The sequence below is a fragment of the Schistocerca serialis genome, chromosome 7 (assembly GCF_023864345.2).
Source record: "Schistocerca serialis cubense isolate TAMUIC-IGC-003099 chromosome 7, iqSchSeri2.2, whole genome shotgun sequence".
Taxonomy (NCBI): Eukaryota; Metazoa; Arthropoda; class Insecta; order Orthoptera; family Acrididae; genus Schistocerca; species Schistocerca serialis.
In genome coordinates, this window is record NC_064644.1 from 214,243,470 (window position 1) to 214,264,141 (window position 20,672).

The following is a 20,672-nucleotide window of genomic DNA, read 5'->3' on the forward strand; positions in this document are numbered from 1 at the left end:
CTGAAGAAAAAAGCAGTTGGCTGGCCAGTCATTTGTTGAAAACAGTCAGTCGTCCCATCACTACGATATGGAGGCGCCAGAAGGCACTGAAGCAGGAGGCAACTGAGTAGGAGGCACCAGAGCAGCAGGTACCGGAGCAGCTGGCACCAGAATAGAAGGCACTGGGGCAGCAGGCACAAGAGTAGGAGTCACCGGAGCAGGTGGTACTGGAGCAGGAGGCACCAGAGCTGGTGGCAGTGGAGCTGATGGAACCAGATCTGAAGGTGCCAATGATGCTGAAATTGGCAGGGGCCGTTTTGCAGGAGCTGGCAGGGCCTGCAGAGCTGGAGCTGCTTTGGGGGAGGCTTCTGGGGTGTAGGAATTGGCAGAGCCTGAAGAGACAGGATTGTTGGAGAGGGTGGTGAAGCCAAAGGATTTGCCAGAATTGGAGAAGGCAGCAGAGGCCGAGGAAGTGCTAGAGCAATAGGGAGCAACAAAACCTAAGAAAACAGCAATGTAGGCAGTGATACTGAATACAGAGGAGCTGGGGGCAGCCAGCAAAGGCACATTGAGAAGCCTAGAGACGTTGACAAACAGTTTGAGCCAGTGGGTCATGAATCTGAAGCATTGTCCAGCTGTGGAGGATTGACAATAGCTGCACCGTGTCCTGAGCTGGGGGTGGGCTTCGGAACAGTTGAGACTCTGTCAACGAAGCTCAGTAGTGCACAGGAAGTGCCATTCAGGGTGGAGAAGCCGTGCTGTTCTGTCTGTCCGTCTGTAGTAAGTGGGGCACTTATCACCGAACAGTGGTGAGTCGAGTGAGAAATGCCCTGGGATTGACGGCAGCTGCACTGTGTCCTGACAGTTGCACTGTGTCCTGAACTGGGGAAGGGCATCAGAACAGTTGAGACTCTGTCGAAGAAGCTCAGTGCCGTGCAAGATGGAGGAGCTGTGCTGTTCTGTCTGTCCGTCTGTAACATGTAGGGCACTTGTCATCAAACAGTGATGAGTCAAGTGAGCAATGCCTTGGGTAAGATGTTACAAATGCAGACCCTGTAACTGGGGAAGTTGCAGGAGTGAGCATTCTAATCCAGGACAAGCCTTGGAGATCATGACAATGAGAGAAGTGTCCGTGAAAGAAAAGTCACACATGTAAGACCATTCCTCATTGTCACACGTATAAGACCTTTTTTCATTGCCACCTTTAAGTCTTGGTCTTCACGAGTTGGCGAGGACAGCACGTAATGAAGTTGGTCCACAGGTTACAATGAAAGAACATTTTTATTGGTAACACACAGATGACTAGTTCACAGTTCTGACATTAAATGGACAATAAGAGCCACTTCTGGTAGAATGATGAAGTTCTCACTATAGTCCAAATCAGTGTCCTAGGACAGTGTTTGGTTGATGTCTGGTTGATGTCCTAGATGATGATCTGGCTGGGGTCCTACTCTGTGTCTTGTGCAGACACATTAGAGTGTTGGACAGAGTCCTGGGCCATATTGGGTTAACACCTGGTTAGAGATTGGGTCAACACTAAAGACTGCTAATGAAGATCACTACCAACGGATGAGCTGGTGTTATTCATTGTTTTTCCCATGACTGTGGTGCACTGTTCTATTGCAAGCATTACGATTTTTTCTTGATCTTCAATTAATAATTTGGAACTGTCACTGATTGATTTGAAATAGAAATACTATATGCATACAAGTTACTAAACATAAAAGTACTCTACTCTGTTGCTAAAGATCGTTTGCAGGACACGGCGTAGAAAAAAAGTCTGCTCACTCTATATAGAGCTTCTTGACATATGACTAGGTAACGCTGCACTGAATGTTGCTGGGTTCATGTGTGTTTCACTGTGGACAGTATGCTGCTAGTTGGGTGATGACTTTAGCTGTGGCAGGGAAATTGCACTGGGGCAGCTGCACCGTGTTGTAGAAACCCCTTCTCACATGAAACCTGCTGAACTGTGTTCCAGTTACTGCATCATATTTTTGCTAGGTATTACGTGTTGTCGTGTCGACCTGTGTGATGTGTTTGTTGAAGCAGCCATCATTGTCATAAAATAGGTCCATTAGCCTTTGTATAGAAAACTGCTAGGATAGTTTCCTGTACTTTTCTGTGTGTTTGTCTGCAGTATATACTAAGGATATCTCCTCCTAAAGGTCATTACTGGCTAGCCATTCTTTTTCATAATTTAAATTTTTTTCCAAGTGAACTTTTCTTACGACACAATTAATTTGCTTTTGACTCCATGACTTTGGAAAATTCTTCTTCCTACTGGGATCTGCAGAAACATGTGCTCATATATGTGTGTTGTGTGTGTGTGTGTGTGTGTGTGTGTGTGTGTGTGTGTGAGAAAGAGAGAGAGAGAGAGAGAGAGAAGCAGTTCACTGCCTTTAGTTTTCATGTTGAAGTTATTAGTTGTTTTTTGGTAAGGAGTGTAAGTCATTGGGTTCATTTCAACAGGCTTCAAAACTCTACCACACAGTGTGACTTCACTTGGCTAAATTATTGTTCCAGTTTGGTAAATGTTCCTTATTTCTCATAAATGGTGTTATAACGTTTTCTTTTTTTAAGTAAGGTTTTTGTTTGTCATTCTAAATATCAAGTGATCATCCCATTATATTTAATTTTTAATATATAGAGCATAACTTACTGCTAAATTTGTAGTTTGTCAAAGATTGTTTCATTGGACATTTACTTTATTTTCTGCCTTTACTTGTTGTTGTTGTTGTGGTCTTCAGTCCTGAGACTGGTTTGATACAGCTCTCCATGCTACTCATCTTGTGCAAGCTGCTTCACCTCCCAGTACCTACTGCAACCTACATCCCTCTGAATCTGCTTAGTGTATTCATCTCTTGGTCTCCCTCTACGATTTTTACCCTCCACGCTGCCCTCCAATGCTAAATTTGTGATCTCTTGATGCCTCAGAACGTGTCCTACCAACCGATCCCTTCTTCTAGTCAAGTTGTGCCACAAACTCCTCTTCTCGCCAATTCTATTCAATACCTCCTCATTAGTTATGTGATCTACCCATCTAATCATCAGCATTCTTCTGTAGCTCCACATTTCGAAAGTTTCTATTCTCTTCTTGTCCGAACTATTTATCATCCATGTTTCACTTCCATACATGGCTCCACTCCATACATATACTTTCAGAAACGACTTCCTGACACTTTAATCTACACTCGATGTTAACAAATTTCTCTTCTTCAGAAACGCTTTCCTTGCCATTGGCAGTTTACATTTTATATCCTCTCTACTTCGGCCATCTTCAGTTATTTTGCTACCCAGATAGCAAAACACCTTTACTACTTTAAGTGTCTCATTTCCTAATCTAATTCCCTCAGTATCACCCGACTTAATTCGACTACATTCCATTATCCTCGTTTTGCTTTTGTTGATGTTCATCTTATATCCTCCTTTCAAGACACTATCCATTCCATTCAACTGCTCTTCCAAGTCCTTTGCTGTCTCTGACAGAATTATAATGTCATCGGCGAACCTCAAAGTTTTTATTTCTTCTCCATGGATTTTAATACCTACTCCAAATTTTCTTTTGTTTCCTTCACTGCGTGCTCAATATACAGATTCAATAACATCGGGGAGAGGTTACAACCCTTTCTCACTCCCTTCCCAACCACTGCTTCCCTTTCATGTCCCTCGACTCTTAAAACTGCCATCTGGTTTCTGTACAAATTGTAAATAGCCTTTCGCTCTCTGTATTTTACCCCTGGCACCTTCAGAATTTGAAAGAGAGTACTCCAGTCAACATTGTCAAAAACTTTCTCTAAGTCTGCAAATGCTAGAACGTAGGTTTGCCTTTCCTTAATCTTTCTTCTAAGATAAGTCATAGGGTCAGTATTGCCTCACGTGTTCCAATATTTCTATGGAATCCAAACTGATCTTCCCCGAGGTTGGCTTCTACCAGTTTCTCCATTCATCTGTAAAGAATTCGTGTTAGTATTTTGCAGCTGTGGCTTCTTAAATTGATAGTTTGGTAATTTTCACATCTGTCAACACCTGCTTTCTTTGGGATTGGAATTATTATATTCTTCTTGAAGTCTGAGGGTATTTTGCCTGTCTCATACATCTTGCTCACCAGATGGTAGAGTTTTGTCAGGAGTGGCTCTCCCAAGGCCGTGAGTAGTTCTAATGGAATATTGTCTACTCCTGGGGCCTTGTTTCGACTTAGATCTTTCAGTGCTCTGTCAAGCTCTTCACGCAGTATCATATCTCCCATTTCATCTTCATCTACATCCTCTTCCATTTCCATAATATAGTCCTCAAGTACATCGCCCTTGTATAGACCCTATATATACTCCTTCCACCTTTCTGCTTTCCCTTCTTTGCTTAGAACTTGGTTTCCATCTGAGCTCTTGAAATTCATACAAGTGGTTCTCTTTTCTCCGAAGGTCTCTTTAATTTTCCTGTAGGCAGTATCTATCTTACCGCTAGTGAGATAAGCCTCTACATCCTTACATTTGTCCTCTAGCCACGCCTGCTTAGCCATTTTGCACTTCCTGTCGATCTCATTTTTGAGACGTTTGTATTCCTTTTTGCCTGCTTCATTTACTGCATTTTTATATTTTCTCCTTTCATCAATTACATTCAATATTTCTTCTGTTACCCAAGGATTTCTACTAGCCCTCATCTTTTTACCTACTTGATCATCTGCTGCCTTCACTACTTCATCCCTCAAAGCTACCCATTCTTCTTCTACTGTATTTCTTTCCCCCATCCCTGTCAATTGTTCCCTTATGCTCTCCCTGAAACTCTGTACAACCTTTGGTTTAGTCAGTTTATCCATTTCGCATCTCCTTAAATTCCCACCTTTTTGCAGTTTCTTCAGTTTTAATCTACAGTTCATAACCAATAGATTGTGGTCAGAGTCCATATCTGCCCCTAGAAATGTCTTACAATTTAAAACCTGGTTCCTAAATCTCTGTCTTACCATTATATAATCTATCTGAAACATGTCAGTATCTCCAGGCTTCTTCCATGTATACAACCTTCTTTTATGATCCTTGAACCAAGTGTTAGCTATGAGAAAGTTGTGCTCTGTGCAAAATTCTACCAGGCGGCTTCCTCTTTCATTTCTTACCAGCAATCCATATTCACCTAATACATTTCCTTCTCTCCCTTTTCCTACCGCTGAATTCCAGTCACCCATGACTATTAAATTTTCGTCTCCCTTCACTATCTGAATAATTTCTTTTGTTTCATCATGTTGTTGTTGTTGTGGTCTTCAGTCCTGAGACTGGTTTGATGCAGCTCTCCATGCTACTCTATCCTGTGCAAGCTTTTTCATCTCCCAGTACCTACTGCAACCTACATCCTTCTGAATCTGCTTAGTGTATTCATCTCTTGGTCTCCCTCTACGATTTTTACCCTCCACGCTGCCCTCCAATACTAAATTGGTAATCCCTTGATGCCTCAGAACATGTCCTACCAACCGATCCCTTCTTCTGGTCAAGTTGTGCCACAAACTTCTCTTCTCCTCAATCCTATTCAATACTTCCTCATTAGTTATGTAATCTACCCATCTAATCTTCAGCATTCTTCTGTAGCACCACATTTCGAAAGCTTCTATTCTCTTCTTGTCCAAACTATTTATCGTCCATGTTTCACTTCCATACATGGCTACACTCCATACGAATACTTTCAGAAATGACTTCCTGACACTTAAATCAATACTGGATGTTAACAAATTTCTCTTCTTCAGAAACGCTTTCCTTGCCATTGCCAGCCTACATTTTATATCCTCTCTACTTCGACCATCATCAGTTATTTTGCTCCCCAAATAGCAAAACTCCTTTACTACTTTAAGTGCCTCATTTCCTAATCTAATTCCCTCAGCATCACCCGACTTAATTAGACTACATTCCATTATCCTTGTTTTGCTTTTGTTGATGTTCATCTTATATCCTCCTTTCAAGACACTGTCCATTCCATTCAACTGCTCTTCCAAGTCCTTTGCTGTCTCTGACAGAATTAAAATGTCATCGGCGAACCTCAAAGTTTTCATTTCTTCTCCATGAATTTTAATACCTACTCCGAATTTTTCTTTTGTTTCCTTTACTGCTTGCTCAATATACAGATTGAACAACATCGGGGAGAGGCTACAACCCTGTCTTACTCCCTTCCCAACCACTGCTTCCCTTTCATGTCCCTCGACTCTTATAACTGCCATCTGGTTTCTGTACAAATTGTAAATAGCCTTTCGCTCCCTGTATTTTACCCCTGCCACCTTTAGAATGTGAAAGAGAGTATTCCAGTCAACATTGTCAAAAGCTTTCTCTAAGTCTACAAATGCTAGAAACGTAGGTTTGCCTTTCCTTAATCTTTCTTCTAAGATAAGTCGTAAGGTCAGTATTGCCTCACGTGTTCCAGAATTTCTACGGAATCCAAACTGATCTTCCCCGAGGTTGGCTTCTTCTAGTTTTTCCATTCGTCTGTAAAGAATTCGTGTTAGTATTTTGCAGCTGTGACTTATTAAGCTGATAGTTCGGCAATTTTCACATCTGTCAACACCTGCTTTCTTTGGGATTGGAATTATTATATTCTTCTTGGAGTCTGAGGGTATTTCGCCTGTTTCATACATCTTGCTCACCAGATGGTAGAGTTTTGTCAGGACTGGCTCTCCCACGGCCGTCAGTAGTTCCAATGGAATATTGTCTACTCCGGGGGCCTTGTTTCGACTCAGGTCTTTCAGTGCTCTGTCAAACTCTTCACGCAGTATCATACGTTGCTTCAATTTCTTCGTCATCCACAGAGCTAGTTGGCATATAAACTTGTACTACTGTAGTGGGTGTGGGCTTCGTGTCTATCTTGGCCACAATAATGCGTTCACTATGCTGTTTGTAGTAGCTTACACGCACTCCTATTTTTTTATTCATTATTGAACTTACTCCTGCATTACCCCTATTTGATTTTGTATTTATAACCCCGTATTCGCCTGACCAGAAGTCTTGTTCCTCCTGCCACTGAACTTTACTTATTCCCACTCTATCTAACTTTAACCTATCCATTTCCCTTTTTAAATTTTCTAACCTACCTGTCTGATTAAGGGATCTGACATTCCATGCTCCTATCCGTAGAATGCCGTTTTCTTTCTCCTGACAACGGCATCCTCTTGAGTAGTCCCCACCCAGAGATCTGAATGGGGGACTATTTTACCTCCGGAATATATTACCCAAGAGGATGCTATCATCATTTAACCATACAGTAAAGCTGCATGCCCTCAGGAAAAAGTACGCTGTAGTTTCCCCTTGCTTTCAGCCGTTCGCAGTACCAGCACAGCAAGACCTTTTTGGTTAGTGTCACAAGTCCAGATCAGTCAATCATCCAGGCTGTTGCCCTTGCAAGTACTGAAAAGGCTGCTGCCCCTCTTCAGGAACCACACGTTTGTCTGGCCTCTCAACAGATACCCCTCCGTTGTGGTTGCACCTACGGTAAGGCTATCTCTATCGCTGAGGCACGCATGCCTCCCCACCAACGGCAAGGTCCATGGTTACTTAAATGTACCAAATTTCTGTGAATTTTTTCTAAAATTTATTTTATGGGTTAAAAAAATATTAAATTAGTTAATCAACATTCGTCTTGAAAATGTAGAAATTTGTGAGTGATGATCAGTCCTGCAGAACAGAATTTTGCAGTGTTCAACTGTCACTTATTTTTTATAAGGCTTCAGTGTAAAAGATTCATTGACATACATTTTAAGACCCACATGACAGTCGTGCAATGTTGAGTAGAAATGTGGCTGATGTGTGAGGAAAGAAAATGGGGTGGGCACTGATAAGTGAAGGAAAAGAGCTTTCTTCTATTTCTGTAATGGTGCCTTGCAGGTATTCTGAAAAAGGGAAGCAGTATATGAAAGATGTTATTTCTTTTAGTGAGCATATATACATTTTTATACCAAATAGGTCAGTTCATGTGGTTTGAATTAGTCTTATTTATTTAGTGTGTTGTTATTGCATATTGTATGTCCAGTTTGAACTAAACAGACTTTTTGTTTATAACAGGAGAAGGAAGTAGCTGTTGATATGTGGCAAGTATCTGTTAAAGAAGTTGATATTTTAGAGAAGGAGTTAAAGCTTTATCAAAACAGTACACATGTGGAAACAGCCTACAGGGAGCTTAATAAGGTGACCCACTATTTGTGTAAATGATTTATAGATGTAATCATATGTTATTTGCCTAATTATTGGATGATTGCAGACAAAGGAAGAATACTCTGTTGCTCTGAAATTCTTAGAAGCAAAATTGGTGGAAGTTAGTAGGGATGAAAGCAAAGAAAGGCTTAGAAATAAAATCCTTGAAAAAGATTTAATAGAAGTTAAAAATCAAAAGGAGGCTCTATCAAAAGAAGTACAAGAAAATAATTTACTGCTGAAAGAAGTTTTAGAAAGTAAGTGTAATATTTTTTCCCTTTATCAAAATATCTGGGAAAGTATTCCATAAATCTTTAAACTCCTTTTGTCAACATCCTGAATCTTATTGTCAGTGACTTACAGTCATAAAAAAGTATCTTGTGTGTGAATTTTTAAACTGTTACTGCTGTTATTATCAGTTTCACTGACTAACATAAGACAGCTGACAGTGCAGTTATTAAATTAGTATTTTGTGAATTATGCTTTGTGCTAGTGGATTAACTGCTTCCATTTCTTGATTCTGTGAAGTTTTTTCCTCTGAGTTAAACATATTTTAATTTCCATCATTAAAGAAATAGATTCCATGATTTAAACAATGGAAAATCCAGGATGGAATGTAACAATATAACGAAAAGGGTAGTTGCTACTCACCATATAGCAGAGATGCTGACTCGCTGAAAGGCACAATGAAAACACTGTCAGAAAGTAAGTCATTTTGTTGTGCCTAGGGACTTACTCCTTGCACACTTCCCGTGAGACCCACATTCCCAACTGTCCACAATCTACATACGTAACGTACCTAATAGATATTTGCCCATCCACTCATTACTCGCACACACTAAGGTGACAATTCCCGTAAGAGTTCGAGCAAGCTGTGCGCTTTCACACAGGTTATCCTCGGTGGCTCAGATGGATAAAGCGTCGGCCATGTAAGCAGGAGATCTCGAGTTCGAGTCCCGGTCGGGGCACACTTTTTCAGCTGTCTCGATCGAGGTATATCAACAACACCTGCCGGCAGCTGAGGGTTTAAATTAATTTCATTTATTCTAAAGAAGCTGCATGGTCATCAGTGGTATCTGTTCTTTCGAGAACAGTTACTATCTTCATATATATATAGTTAAAGGCTACCCAGCCATTGACCGTCATCTGTGCGAATGCGCACAGGTTGCCCAAACTCTTACGGGAATCGTCACCTTAGTGTGCACGAGTAATGAGTGGATGGGCAAATATCTATTAGGTACATTACGTATGTAGATTGTGGACAGTTGGGATTGTGAGTCTCACGGGAAGTATGCAAGTGGTAAGTCCCTGCAGTCGCACTATCCATTTGTGTCCTCGGTGGCTCAGATGGATAGAGCATCTGCCATGTAAACAGGAGACCCCGGGTTCAAGTCCCAGTTGGGGCACACAGTTTTAGCTGTTCCCATCGAGGTATATCAACAACACCTGTCGGCAGCTGAGGGTTTCAATTAATTATCATTTATTCTAGAGAAGCTGCACGGTCATCAGTAGTATCTATTCTTTCGAGAACAGTTACTATCTTCATATACTTTTCATTAGATTCCATGATTTGAAATAAATAAGAGCCTAAGCAGAAAAATGTTGCATTCATTTAATGTATTTGTGTCTGTCGCACCCACAATGAAGAACATCTTTAACAAATACACCATTTCATTCAGTTACTCCTAATGTGCAATTCTGTTATAGTTGTACATGCTTGGAACAAGTTAGCTTAGTAATATGAAAAATAATTACGTGCTGTTCATTTAGTTTAACCACACTTTTCACTACTCACCATACATGTTTGAATATGACTTTTGGACACTTCTGTTAAGTCTCCATGTTTTCCCTTTTGCCTGTATGAAAAACTCAACATTCACTCAGAGGGAGTGAGATCTGAGATGCTGAAGTTATGATACTTTAATAGGCACTAATAATGACATCTTTGACACCTATCCTTAGTTCTCTAAGTAATCTTTAATTGAGGAAAATCCAGGATTGAATAATGACAATAGTATGAAAAGGAAAGACTACTACTCGCCATATAATGGAGACGTTGAGTTGCAGACAGGCAGAACAAAAAGACTGCTACACAAGTAAGCTCTTGGCCAAAAGGCCTTTCTGAAGTAGACAACACATGCATACACATTCAAGCAAACACAACGCACACGAACGTGACCACTATCTCTGGCTGCAGAGGCCAGACTGCTAATAGCAGCGTATGATACGAGAAGTGGTCTGATGGCAGGGTAAGGAGGAGGCTGGAGTGGGGAGGCAGAAGGATAGGAGGGTAGGGGTGGGGAACAGTAAAATACTGATTGTCGGAGCGTACAGGGATGAGATGGGAAGGTAGTAGGCCAGCTAGGTGCATTTGGGAGGTTAGACGGAGGGTAGGCGGGAGGGTGGTGGGTGAGGGGAGGAGTGGAGGGGGCAGCAGAAAAGCAGAGAAGTAAAAAGACTGTGTGCATTGGTGACTGTGTAGTGCTGGAATGGGAACAGGGAAGGGGTAGGTGAGTAATGTACAGTGACTAATAAGGTTTAGGCCAGGAGGCTTATGGGACTGTAGGAGACATTGCAGGGAAAGTTCCCACCTGCATTGTTCAGAGAAGCTGGTCTTGATGGGAAGGATCCAGAGGGCACAGGTTGTGAAGCAATTATTGAAATGAAGAAAATCGCCTTGGGTAGCGTGCTCTGCAATACAGTGGTCCAGCTGTTTCTTGGCCACTGTTTGTCGGTGGCATTCATGCAACAGACAGTTTGTTGGTTCTCATGTCCATGTAGAACACAGCACAGTGGTTGCAGCTTTGCTTGTAGATGACGTGACTGCTTTCACAGGTAGCCCTGCCTTTGAAGGGATACATGACGCTTTTGACTGGACTGGAGTGGGTGGTGTTGTGGGAGATCTCTTTTTGTATAAGGTTGAAAGGATAATTTCAGTATGTGTAGGACTCGGTGAGACCATTGGTATATTTTGAAAGGGACTGCTCATCACTACAGATCCAATGGTCAAGGGTAGCTAGGTTCTGTGGAGTGTACTTATTGGAATGTGCAATAATTTGGGTGAAGGTCACGGTTAAAGCAGGCTCAGACATGGTAATTGGATGTCTCTATAGGCCCCCTGGCTCAGCAGCTGTTGTGGCTGAGCACCTGAAGGATAATTTGGAAAATATTTCGAGTAAATTTCCCCACCATGCTATAGTTCTGGGTGGAGATTTTAATTTGCCAGATATAGACTGAGAGTTTCAAACGTTCATAACGGGTGGCAGGGACAAATAATCCAGTGAAAATTTTTTAAGTGCTTTATCTGAAAACTACCTTGAGCAGTTAAACAGAGAACCGACTCATGGCGATAACATATTAGACCTCCTGGTGACGTACAGACCTGAACTATTTGAAACAGTTAACGCAGAACAGGGAATCAGCGATCATAAAGCGGTTACAGCATCGATGATTTCAGCCGTAAATAGAGATATTAAGAAAGGTAGGAAGATTTTTCTGTTTAGCAAAAGTGACAAAAAGCAGATTACAGAGTACCTGACGGCTCAACACAAAAGTTTTGTCTCAAGTACAGATAGTGTAGAGGACCAGTGGACAAAGTTCAATATGCGTTAGATGAGTATGTGCCAAGCAAGATCATAAGAGATGGAAAAGAGCCACCGTGGTACAACAACTGAGTTAGAAAACTGCTGCGGAAGCAAAGGGAACTTCACAGCAAACGTAAACATAGCCAAAGCCTTGCAGACAAAGAAAAATTACGCGAAGCGAAATGTAGTGTGAGGAGGGCTATGCGAGAGGCGTTCAATGAATTCGAAAGTAAAGTTCTATGTACTGACTTGGCAGGAAATCCTAAGAAATTTTGGTCGTATGTCAAAGTGGTAGGCGGATCAAAACAAAATGTCCAGACACTCTGTGACCAAAATTGTGCTGAAACAGAGGATGACAGACTAAAGGCCGAAATACTAAATGTCTTTTTCCAAAGCTGTTTCACAGAGGAAGACTGCACTGTAGTTCCTTCTCTAGATTGTCGCACAGATGACAAAATGGTAGATATCGAAATAGACAACAGAGGGATAGAGAAACAATTAAAATTGCTCAAAAGAGGAAAGGCCGCTGGACCTGATGGGATACCAGTTCGATTTTACACAGAGTACGCGAAGGAACTTGCCCTCTCCTTGCAGTGGTGTACCATAGGTCTCTAGAAGAGCGTAGCGTTCCATAAGGATTGGAAAAGGGCACAGGTCATCCCCATTTTCAAGAAGGGACGTCGAACAGATGTTCAGAACTATAGACCTATATCTCTAACCTCAATCAGTTGCAGAATTTTGGAACACGTATTATGTTTGAGTATAATGACTTTTCTGTAGGAATCAACATGGGTTTCGAAAAAGACGGTCGTGTGAAACCCAGCTCGCACTATTCGTCCACGACACTCAGAGGGCCATAGACACAGGTTCCCAGGTAGATGCCATGTTTCTTGTCTTCCGCAAGGCGTTCAATACAGTTCCCCACAGTCGTTTAATGAACAAAGTAAGAGCATGTGGACTATCAGACCAATAGTGTGATTGGATTGAAGAGTTCCTAGACAACAGAACGCAGCATGTCATTCTCAATGGAGAGAAGTCTTCCGAAGTAAGAGTGATTTCAGGTGTGCCACAGGGGAGTGTCATAGGACCGTTGCTGTTCACAATATACATAAATGACCTTGTGGATGACATCGGAAGTTCACTGAGGCTCTTTGCGGATGATGCTGTAGTATATCGAGAGGTTGTAACAATGGAAAATTGTACTGAAATGCAGGAGGATCTGCAGCGAATTGACGCATGGTGCAGGGAATGGCAATTGAATCTCAATGTAGACAAGTGTAATGTGCTGTGAATACATAGAAAGATAGATCCCTTATCATTTAGCTACAAAATAGCAGGTCAGTAACTGGAAGCAGTTAATTCCATAAATTATCTGGGAGTACGCATTAGGAGTGGTTTAAAATGGAATGATCATATAAAGTTGATCGTTGGTAAAGCAGATGCCAGACTGAGATTCATTGGAAGAATCCTTAGGAAATGCAATCCGAAAACAAAGGAAGTAGGTTACAGTACACTTGTTCGCCCACTGCTTGAATACTGCTCAGCAGTGTGGGATCCGTACCAGATAGGGGTGATAGAAGAGATAGAGAAGATCCAACGGAGAGCAGCGCGCTTCATTACAGGATCATTTAGTAATCGCAAAAGCGTTACGGAGGTGATAGATAAACTCCAGTGGAAGACTCTGCAGGAGAGACGCTCAGTAGCTCGGTACGGGTTTTTGTTGAAGTTTCGAGAACATACCTTCACCGAAGAGTCAAGCAGTATATTGCTCCCTCCTATGTATATCTCGCGAAGAGACCATGAGGTTAAAATCAGAGTGATTAGAGCCCACACAGATACATACCGACAATCTTTTTTTCCACGAACAATACGAGACTGGAATAGAAGGAGAACCGATAGAGGTACTCAAGGTACCCTCCACCACACACCGTCAAATGGCTTGCGGAGTATGGATGTAGATGTAGATGTAGAATGGGTGACAGCTGTGGAGGTATTGCTGGTGGGTGGTAGGTTTGGTTTAATTGCAAAATTTGGCAGATGCTGAGGAAGCAGAGGCTGTTGTAGTCTTGGTTCAAAAGGGAACTCATAAATGATGACAAGCGAAGGTTAGTAGAGATTCATGCATCTGTGAAAAGATCTATGCGTGAAACATACAACAACTACCACTGTCACACTTTAACAAAAGATCTTTCAGAGAACCCAAGAAATTTTGGTCATATTTGAAATCACTAAGCGGGTCTAAGGCTCCCATTCAGTCCCTTGTTGACCAGCTTGGTGAGATAGTTGAAGATAGCAAAACAAAAACCAAAGTCTTAAATTTCATACAGGAGAATCGTTCAAACATACCATCATTTGTCTTTTGGACAGACTCCTGTATGGGTGACATAGTAACAAGCATACTTTGCATGGAGAAATAACTGAAAGACTTGAAAGCAAATAAATCACCTGGTCCAGATGAATTCCTTTTGATTTTAGAAAGAGTAGTCGAAGTAGTCTAAGGCCTTGGCCCCTTACCTAGCTTGAATTTATTGTCTGTGTTCAGTTTCATTCCATTTTTTACTGTAGTGTTTTCTAATCCTTGCAAGTCTTGTACCTTGGACACATATGCGTTTACCCCAATCTTAAGTTCATTGGGACACATGTCTGTTGGGTTTTTCCTTGGTTTCATGACAGACAAAGATTTGAAAGTTACAGTTTTGTTCATTACTGACACATACTGACTTTGGTTTCGTGGTCAAAACCAACTTTTTGACTTTTTAAATTTTAAAAGGAAGCTTAGATGGATCTCTAACACAGGATTTAGCTTCTGCCTTCCAGTCTTGATTGGCCCTCGTTTCCTAAAAGTTTGATTGTTCCATGATTACTAAATTTATCATGGCGCAATGGAAATTGTCAACAAGATCATATTTTTGTTTTGACCTGTACACCAATCTGACACCAGCCGTGCATTATCTTTGCCTTGAAAGTAGGTGGTTGTAGATATATTCAACTTCCTCAAACAATGCAGAGTTTAATTCATTTGATGACTTCTCCACTTAATGCTCTGCCCAAGAATAAATTGCTGCATTCTCTTTACACAGAGCTCACATCCACTAGAACATCCAGTAACCACTGTCAAATCATAGTAGTATAGCTGCCTTGATTAGCATATGCTTTGATCTAGAATCTTTGGTAATGGCTTGTTTTTTGCATGTCATATGACATTGCAGCTACATTATTTTCTACTTCCTTCATAGCATGAAAAAATCCTGATGCAGAACACACTGCTCATTAATATGTCTCTAAAACATGATGAGATTGTGATGTCCCATGACAGAATTAAGCCTTGTGATTGGTGCTTTGTGGAGGTGACTGTTTCTGTCACCAACATAATTTAGGGCTGGCCAGTAGAACCAAGGCAAATATTCAAAAATAATTTTAAAATGGTTCTGGCCATTTTTGTCACTATAGAATGCTACAATTCGATTCCCAGTGGTATGTGCTCTTGAAATCTGTCATTATCTCAAATTGTTAAAGAAATGGAGTTGGCCATCTTTGTATCTAAGCTACAGATGTATTTATTACAGTGTGTCAGTTGTGTGCATTTGAGAGGTTCATTTGCTTCCTCAGCTAGGAGGACTGTAACATTACTGTCAAGCACTGAAATGTTACTTTCATCAGCAAAGATTATTTTTTTCTCCATGTCTCGTATTGTCTGCAAAATCATTGACATCATTCCTAATGTACTCTCCTGAGGAACACCTGTGTTAACGTGTTTTCGGTGTAATTATGGCTTCACTAAAAATTCAGCTTCACCTAGAGTGTGGGCCATCTCTGGCTTTTGACTTTGTTTGCTGTGTATGAGTGGTACCATTCATTAGCTATTCGTTTCACATCTACATCTACATTTGCATCCATACTCTGCAAGTCACCGAGAAGTGCATGGCAGAAGGTATGTGCCATTGCACCATTTATTAGGGTTTCTTCCTGTTCCATTCACATATGGAGCATGGGAAGAATGATTGTAGGCCTCTGTGTGTGCAGTAATTATTCTAATCTTATCCTCACGATTCCTATGTGAGCAATATGTAGGGGATTGTAGTACGTTCCTAGAGTCACCATTTACAGCCGATTCTTGAAATTTCATTAACAGACTTTCTTGGGATAGTTTACGTCTCTTTTCAAAAGTCTTCCAGTTCAGTTCCTTCAGTGTCTGTGACAGTCTTCCATGGATCAAATGAATCTGTGACCGTTTGCGCTTCTGTTTTCTGCATATGTTCAGTATCCTCTGTTAGTCCTATTTGGTATGGATCCCAAACACTTGAGCAGTATTGTAGAACCACTCACATGAGTGCTTTGTAAGCAATCTCCTTTGTAGATTGATTGGATTTACCCAGCAAAGCAAAGTATACCACCTGCTTTACTCATGACAGCCTATGTGATCATTCCACTTCATATCCCTAGACTCTGTTACACCCAAATATTTGAGTTTGTTTAGTAGCATTTTATGGTCAATATGCCCGACTGTGTCAAAAGTCTTCAGCAGTTCGAAAAATACATCTGTAACACAGTCATTCCTATTGATAGCTTGAAGTATTACATTTATAAACTCTGTTATGGCCTATATTGTATATCTGCTTCCTCACAAACTAACCTGTACTCAGTAAGAATATTGTATTTTTTCAGGTAACTCATTACTCTGCCCTTCAATATTGGTTCTATTGCTTTTGAGGCTGATGAGAACAGGGAAACTAGCCTGCACTTAAATTGTTCTCTGCATTACCTTCCTTTAGCTGGAGCACAATTTGTGGGTACTTTAAATATTCCAGAAAAGTACTGAAACTGAAAGAGTAATTTATTGTGCTTATCATCAGGGCAGAGATTGGCACCTCATCCATCCCTCCTGCCTTTTAATTTTTATTTGTTGATTTCTTGCTCTATTGTGGGATACATCATTATGCTGGTTGCATAATTTGTTATGCATGTTACACTTGTTCTACGGAGAGTTTGTTGCAACTTCCCCACAATATCTGAAAATTAGTAATTTACAGAATTTCAACAATATAGAAAGGATAAATTGCTACTCAGGGAGACAATGAATCACAGTCAGTTACAACAAAAGGGAATAGTAGACATATTTAAGGTTTCAAACAAAGTCCTTCCTCAGAAGTAGATCTTTCACACATTCACACAGCAAGAAACCATACACACACGGCTACTGTGCCCGGGTGCTAAGGCCTGACTGCGACTGTGTTGCTCACATCAGATGCAGTCACAGTCAAACCTTAGTGCCAGGAAACAGTAACCGTATGCATGTGACTTCTTGTTGTGGGAATGTGACAAGAGTTCTACTTCTGAGGAAGGACTTTGTCTGAAACCTTAAATATTTTTAGTATTCTTTTTTGTTATGTGTGTCTGTGACTAAGGCCTCCTTTGTGTGGTGAGGAGCAATGTATCCTTTCCATGTTGTTGTTATTTCATCCTAGATTTTTCCATTGTTTCATTTAAAAAATTTCCTAGCACTCATGGATTTTCTATTGATCTATGCCCATCTTTATCTCATTGTAATTGTTTCTCCATTATACAGTTTCTTGTTTATGAAATACCATACTGCTTACTTTCTGTAATTTTTCTGTAATTAAATGATATTTTTGCAGCAAGCCATATCTCCTGCATTCTGCTTTGTAATTGTGATGATACTTTAAAAACTATTGATTAGTACAGAATTTTTGTAAAGAATTGAGGTATTTAAGATCCTCAGAGGATTTAACAATGGAGTATCCAGGATGGAATAATGACAATATTATGAAAAGGATAGATTACTATTTACCATAGAGTGGGGATGTTGAGTTGCAAGCAGGCATAAGAAAAAACTGCCAACCAGAGACAATGGTCATGTGTGTGTGAGTTGCATTAGTGTAAATGTATGTGTGTGTATGTTGCCTCATTCTGAAGAAGGCCTTTTGGCTGGAATTTTTCTTCTACATTGTTTACTGTATAGACTTCATCCCAGGTTTAATTAGCCAATTGTATCTGGCAGTAACAACCTGGGAGGACAAAATGTATTATGTGTGGCATAGAGCGCCATAAATATCGATATTTGTTCAGTGTATAAGGGTGCTATCTTTGAGGAGAGGGCTTTGGGAGGATGTTGGCCGCTAACAGCAGTTAGCCTCCGGACTTGTATCTGTGTAGAAGCGAAGTGCTAATAAATCTGTATCTGAGAGAATTCTAGTTGTTTACCTACAACTATATCCTATTCCCTCACTGGTGACCCCATTTTTTGTGTAATATGCGTCCGAGTTACCGCCCGAAGGTTATTTACGCGCCTACCGCGTCGGGTTTCTTCGCGATCGCGAGGGCTGTTGTTCAGCTTCAGACAATGGTCTTTCAGCACTCACCGCCGCCTGGAGTTCAGCAACATCTCTCCAGCACTTCTGCCGTCATAGTGGACATGCCGCAAGACTCTTCGGAATCCTTCAGCCCGAACATGCAATGGAATTCATCGAGTGCCGCCAGTTTCTTCCAACTGCCAACGGTCGTGGACTCTGGCTTTGTTAGCCTAGACCTTTCCACATGTTCTCCACAGAGTGTTGTTCGGAACATTCCTACTCCTGTGTCGAACGCACAATTCAATGCAGTTTGTGGCGTCGAGCGAAGTTTTGCTACTTTGGAAAATCCAGTAGTAAATTCAAACTCGAATCAGTTCCTGCCACGTGTGTATCCTTCCACCCCAGCTAGTCAACAGGTGCTCAATGCTCGCCAAACAGCAAATATCACACCGAGTGTGCATCCTAGTGGACATGTGTGGAATCCTTGAATTGCTTCTAATCAAGTCAACAATTCTGTGCTGGACAGTAATTACCCGGACATCTACAACCAGCCCCACCACTCACGGTTGAGTGAATACAGTGTGCATAACGGACATTCACCGGTGTACGTAAGTACTTGTGGCTCTCTCTGAGCTACCACGCCAATGAGAATGCACATTTTGACTACGATCCTCACACTGTTCGAGCAGCCATTGCTTCTCAGCCCCCCCCCCCCCCCCCCCCTCCGACGTCAATTGAATTTCACGATACCCGCATTACGGGACGCCAATAATTCGCTATCTTCTGCATGCTCTACTTCTGTCCGAAGAAATAGGCGCACCTCCGCAGTGACTGCAATGTCAAATCTGCCGAAACTACCAGACTTCAAACCCGCTCATCCGGAGTTCAGGTTTAACCTGGTTGAGCAAACATTCAATGTCTGTGCTTTGGATGACGACGCACGCTTTGCCTGCCTCATTTACGTCATAAATACGCCATAAATATCGATATTTGTTCAGTGTATAAGTGTGCTATCTTTGAGGAGAGGGTTTTGGGAGGATGTTGGCCACTAACGGCAGTTAGCCTCTGGACTTGTATCTGTGTAGAAGCGAAGTGCTAATAAATCTGTATCTGAGAGAATTCTAGTTGTTTGCCTACAACTATATCCTATTCACTCATATGCACTGCAGCACATAATATTTTTTCTTTGCAGTTAGAACTAAAATTTTTGGATTCTTTTAAATACTGTGTTGTACGTGAGGCAGACTGCATAGCTATGAGTGAATCTTTGTGTTTCATTATTTCATTGGTTGACCTGCTATGCATTGCTGTTTGGTAACTTTCACTTTGCATGTGTTTTCACTAACAGAATACCTATTGTTGTTAATACCGATAAAAGGTGATGCAGGGGTCTTTTATACCAACACTGTTGCAAAAATATTAGATAGGTGATAAGTTAAAAGGTCTTCAGTTATATTGGCACCATACAGAAATGTGCCGTGTACTGAGCGTAAAAGAGAGACCAGGTCAAGGAGAGAGAAAATAATCTTATATTGGATGCATCTCATATCAGTGTGTCTTGTAACAGGAGGTAATAACCTTTGAGCAAAATAAATCTTGTAACTTAACAGTTTGTGCATTTTATTTTCAATGTTCCATTTTTATCTCTGAAATGTAGGTTGATTATATTAAAAAAATCCACCCGTTCATATTTCCAAAACATGACTTAATGACACATGCTTTGTGCATTCACCATTCAGTTTATAGTCACTGATGTGACATTAAAATTCAATTGCAGAAGTTCTGTTAGGAGGATGAATGATGATTCAGAAATCAGAAGTCCATAGACTGCATAGCATCTTAATCAAACATGTTATTTATTTCTCCTACAATCTTTTTCAGATCTAAGTTGTTTTACTCCATAATGCTTTTTTTCTGCCACACATGGATATTTACAGAAGACAGTAACAATAATTCTAAGAAGTGCATTTGTGCTAATAACAATTAGTCAGTTGACTTTTAACGTCATATTAAATTGTGTATTGTTTCCTCTTTAGTGTTTTGCATTGTATGTATTCTTTATGTCTTCACTGAGTTTTACGTTATCAGAGTCTTGCATAGTGGAATGACAGAATAAAATACTTTTCATACCAGGCTAATCCAAATAAAATTTTTGAGATTTTCACTTCTGTCAGTGTCATTGTGTTCAGATGTAAACTGCTGGCTGCTGTGAATGATACAATGTCCACTTTATACGTACATGAATCACCAGTGTCCATAACTTCCCCGATATACAAAGATGGAGAAGATGATTAAGCACTGTATGGTAGAGCCAGTCCATTGTGCACAGGAGGAAGGAAGGTTAGGGTTCAAGATTCCATTGGCAGTGGGTTCTTTGGAGATGTAGGACAAGTTCAGATTGAGGAAGGAAGTCAACCACTTCCTTTCAAAGGAACCATCCCAGAGTTCACCTGACACGATTTAGGGAACTCATAGAAAATATAAATCTGGATAGGTGGATACAAGTCCATTGTTTTCCAACTGTGTCACCTTGCTTGATCCAACTCATTGTGAGGATATGTAATGTCACATTTTTGTCCCGAGAATCAACTAGCATCATTCTTTGCTTCTGTCCGCTCGCCAAAGACTGCCCTGTGATG

The 20,672-nt window shown here is 40.9% G+C and overlaps 1 protein-coding gene across 3 annotated transcripts in view; it reads left to right on the forward strand.

Annotated features, from left to right (window-relative positions):
* LOC126412737 (sodium channel and clathrin linker 1-like) overlaps positions 1–20,672 on the forward strand; it is a 118,977-nt gene that overhangs the window by 51,789 nt on the left and 46,516 nt on the right. For all 3 annotated transcript variants that reach the window (XM_050082468.1, XM_050082469.1, XM_050082470.1), the window contains exons 4-5: positions 8,010–8,132; positions 8,206–8,395. In XM_050082468.1, coding sequence (XP_049938425.1) covers positions 8,010–8,132; positions 8,206–8,395 — 313 coding nt within the window. The remainder of the gene's footprint in view (positions 1–8,009; positions 8,133–8,205; positions 8,396–20,672) is intronic.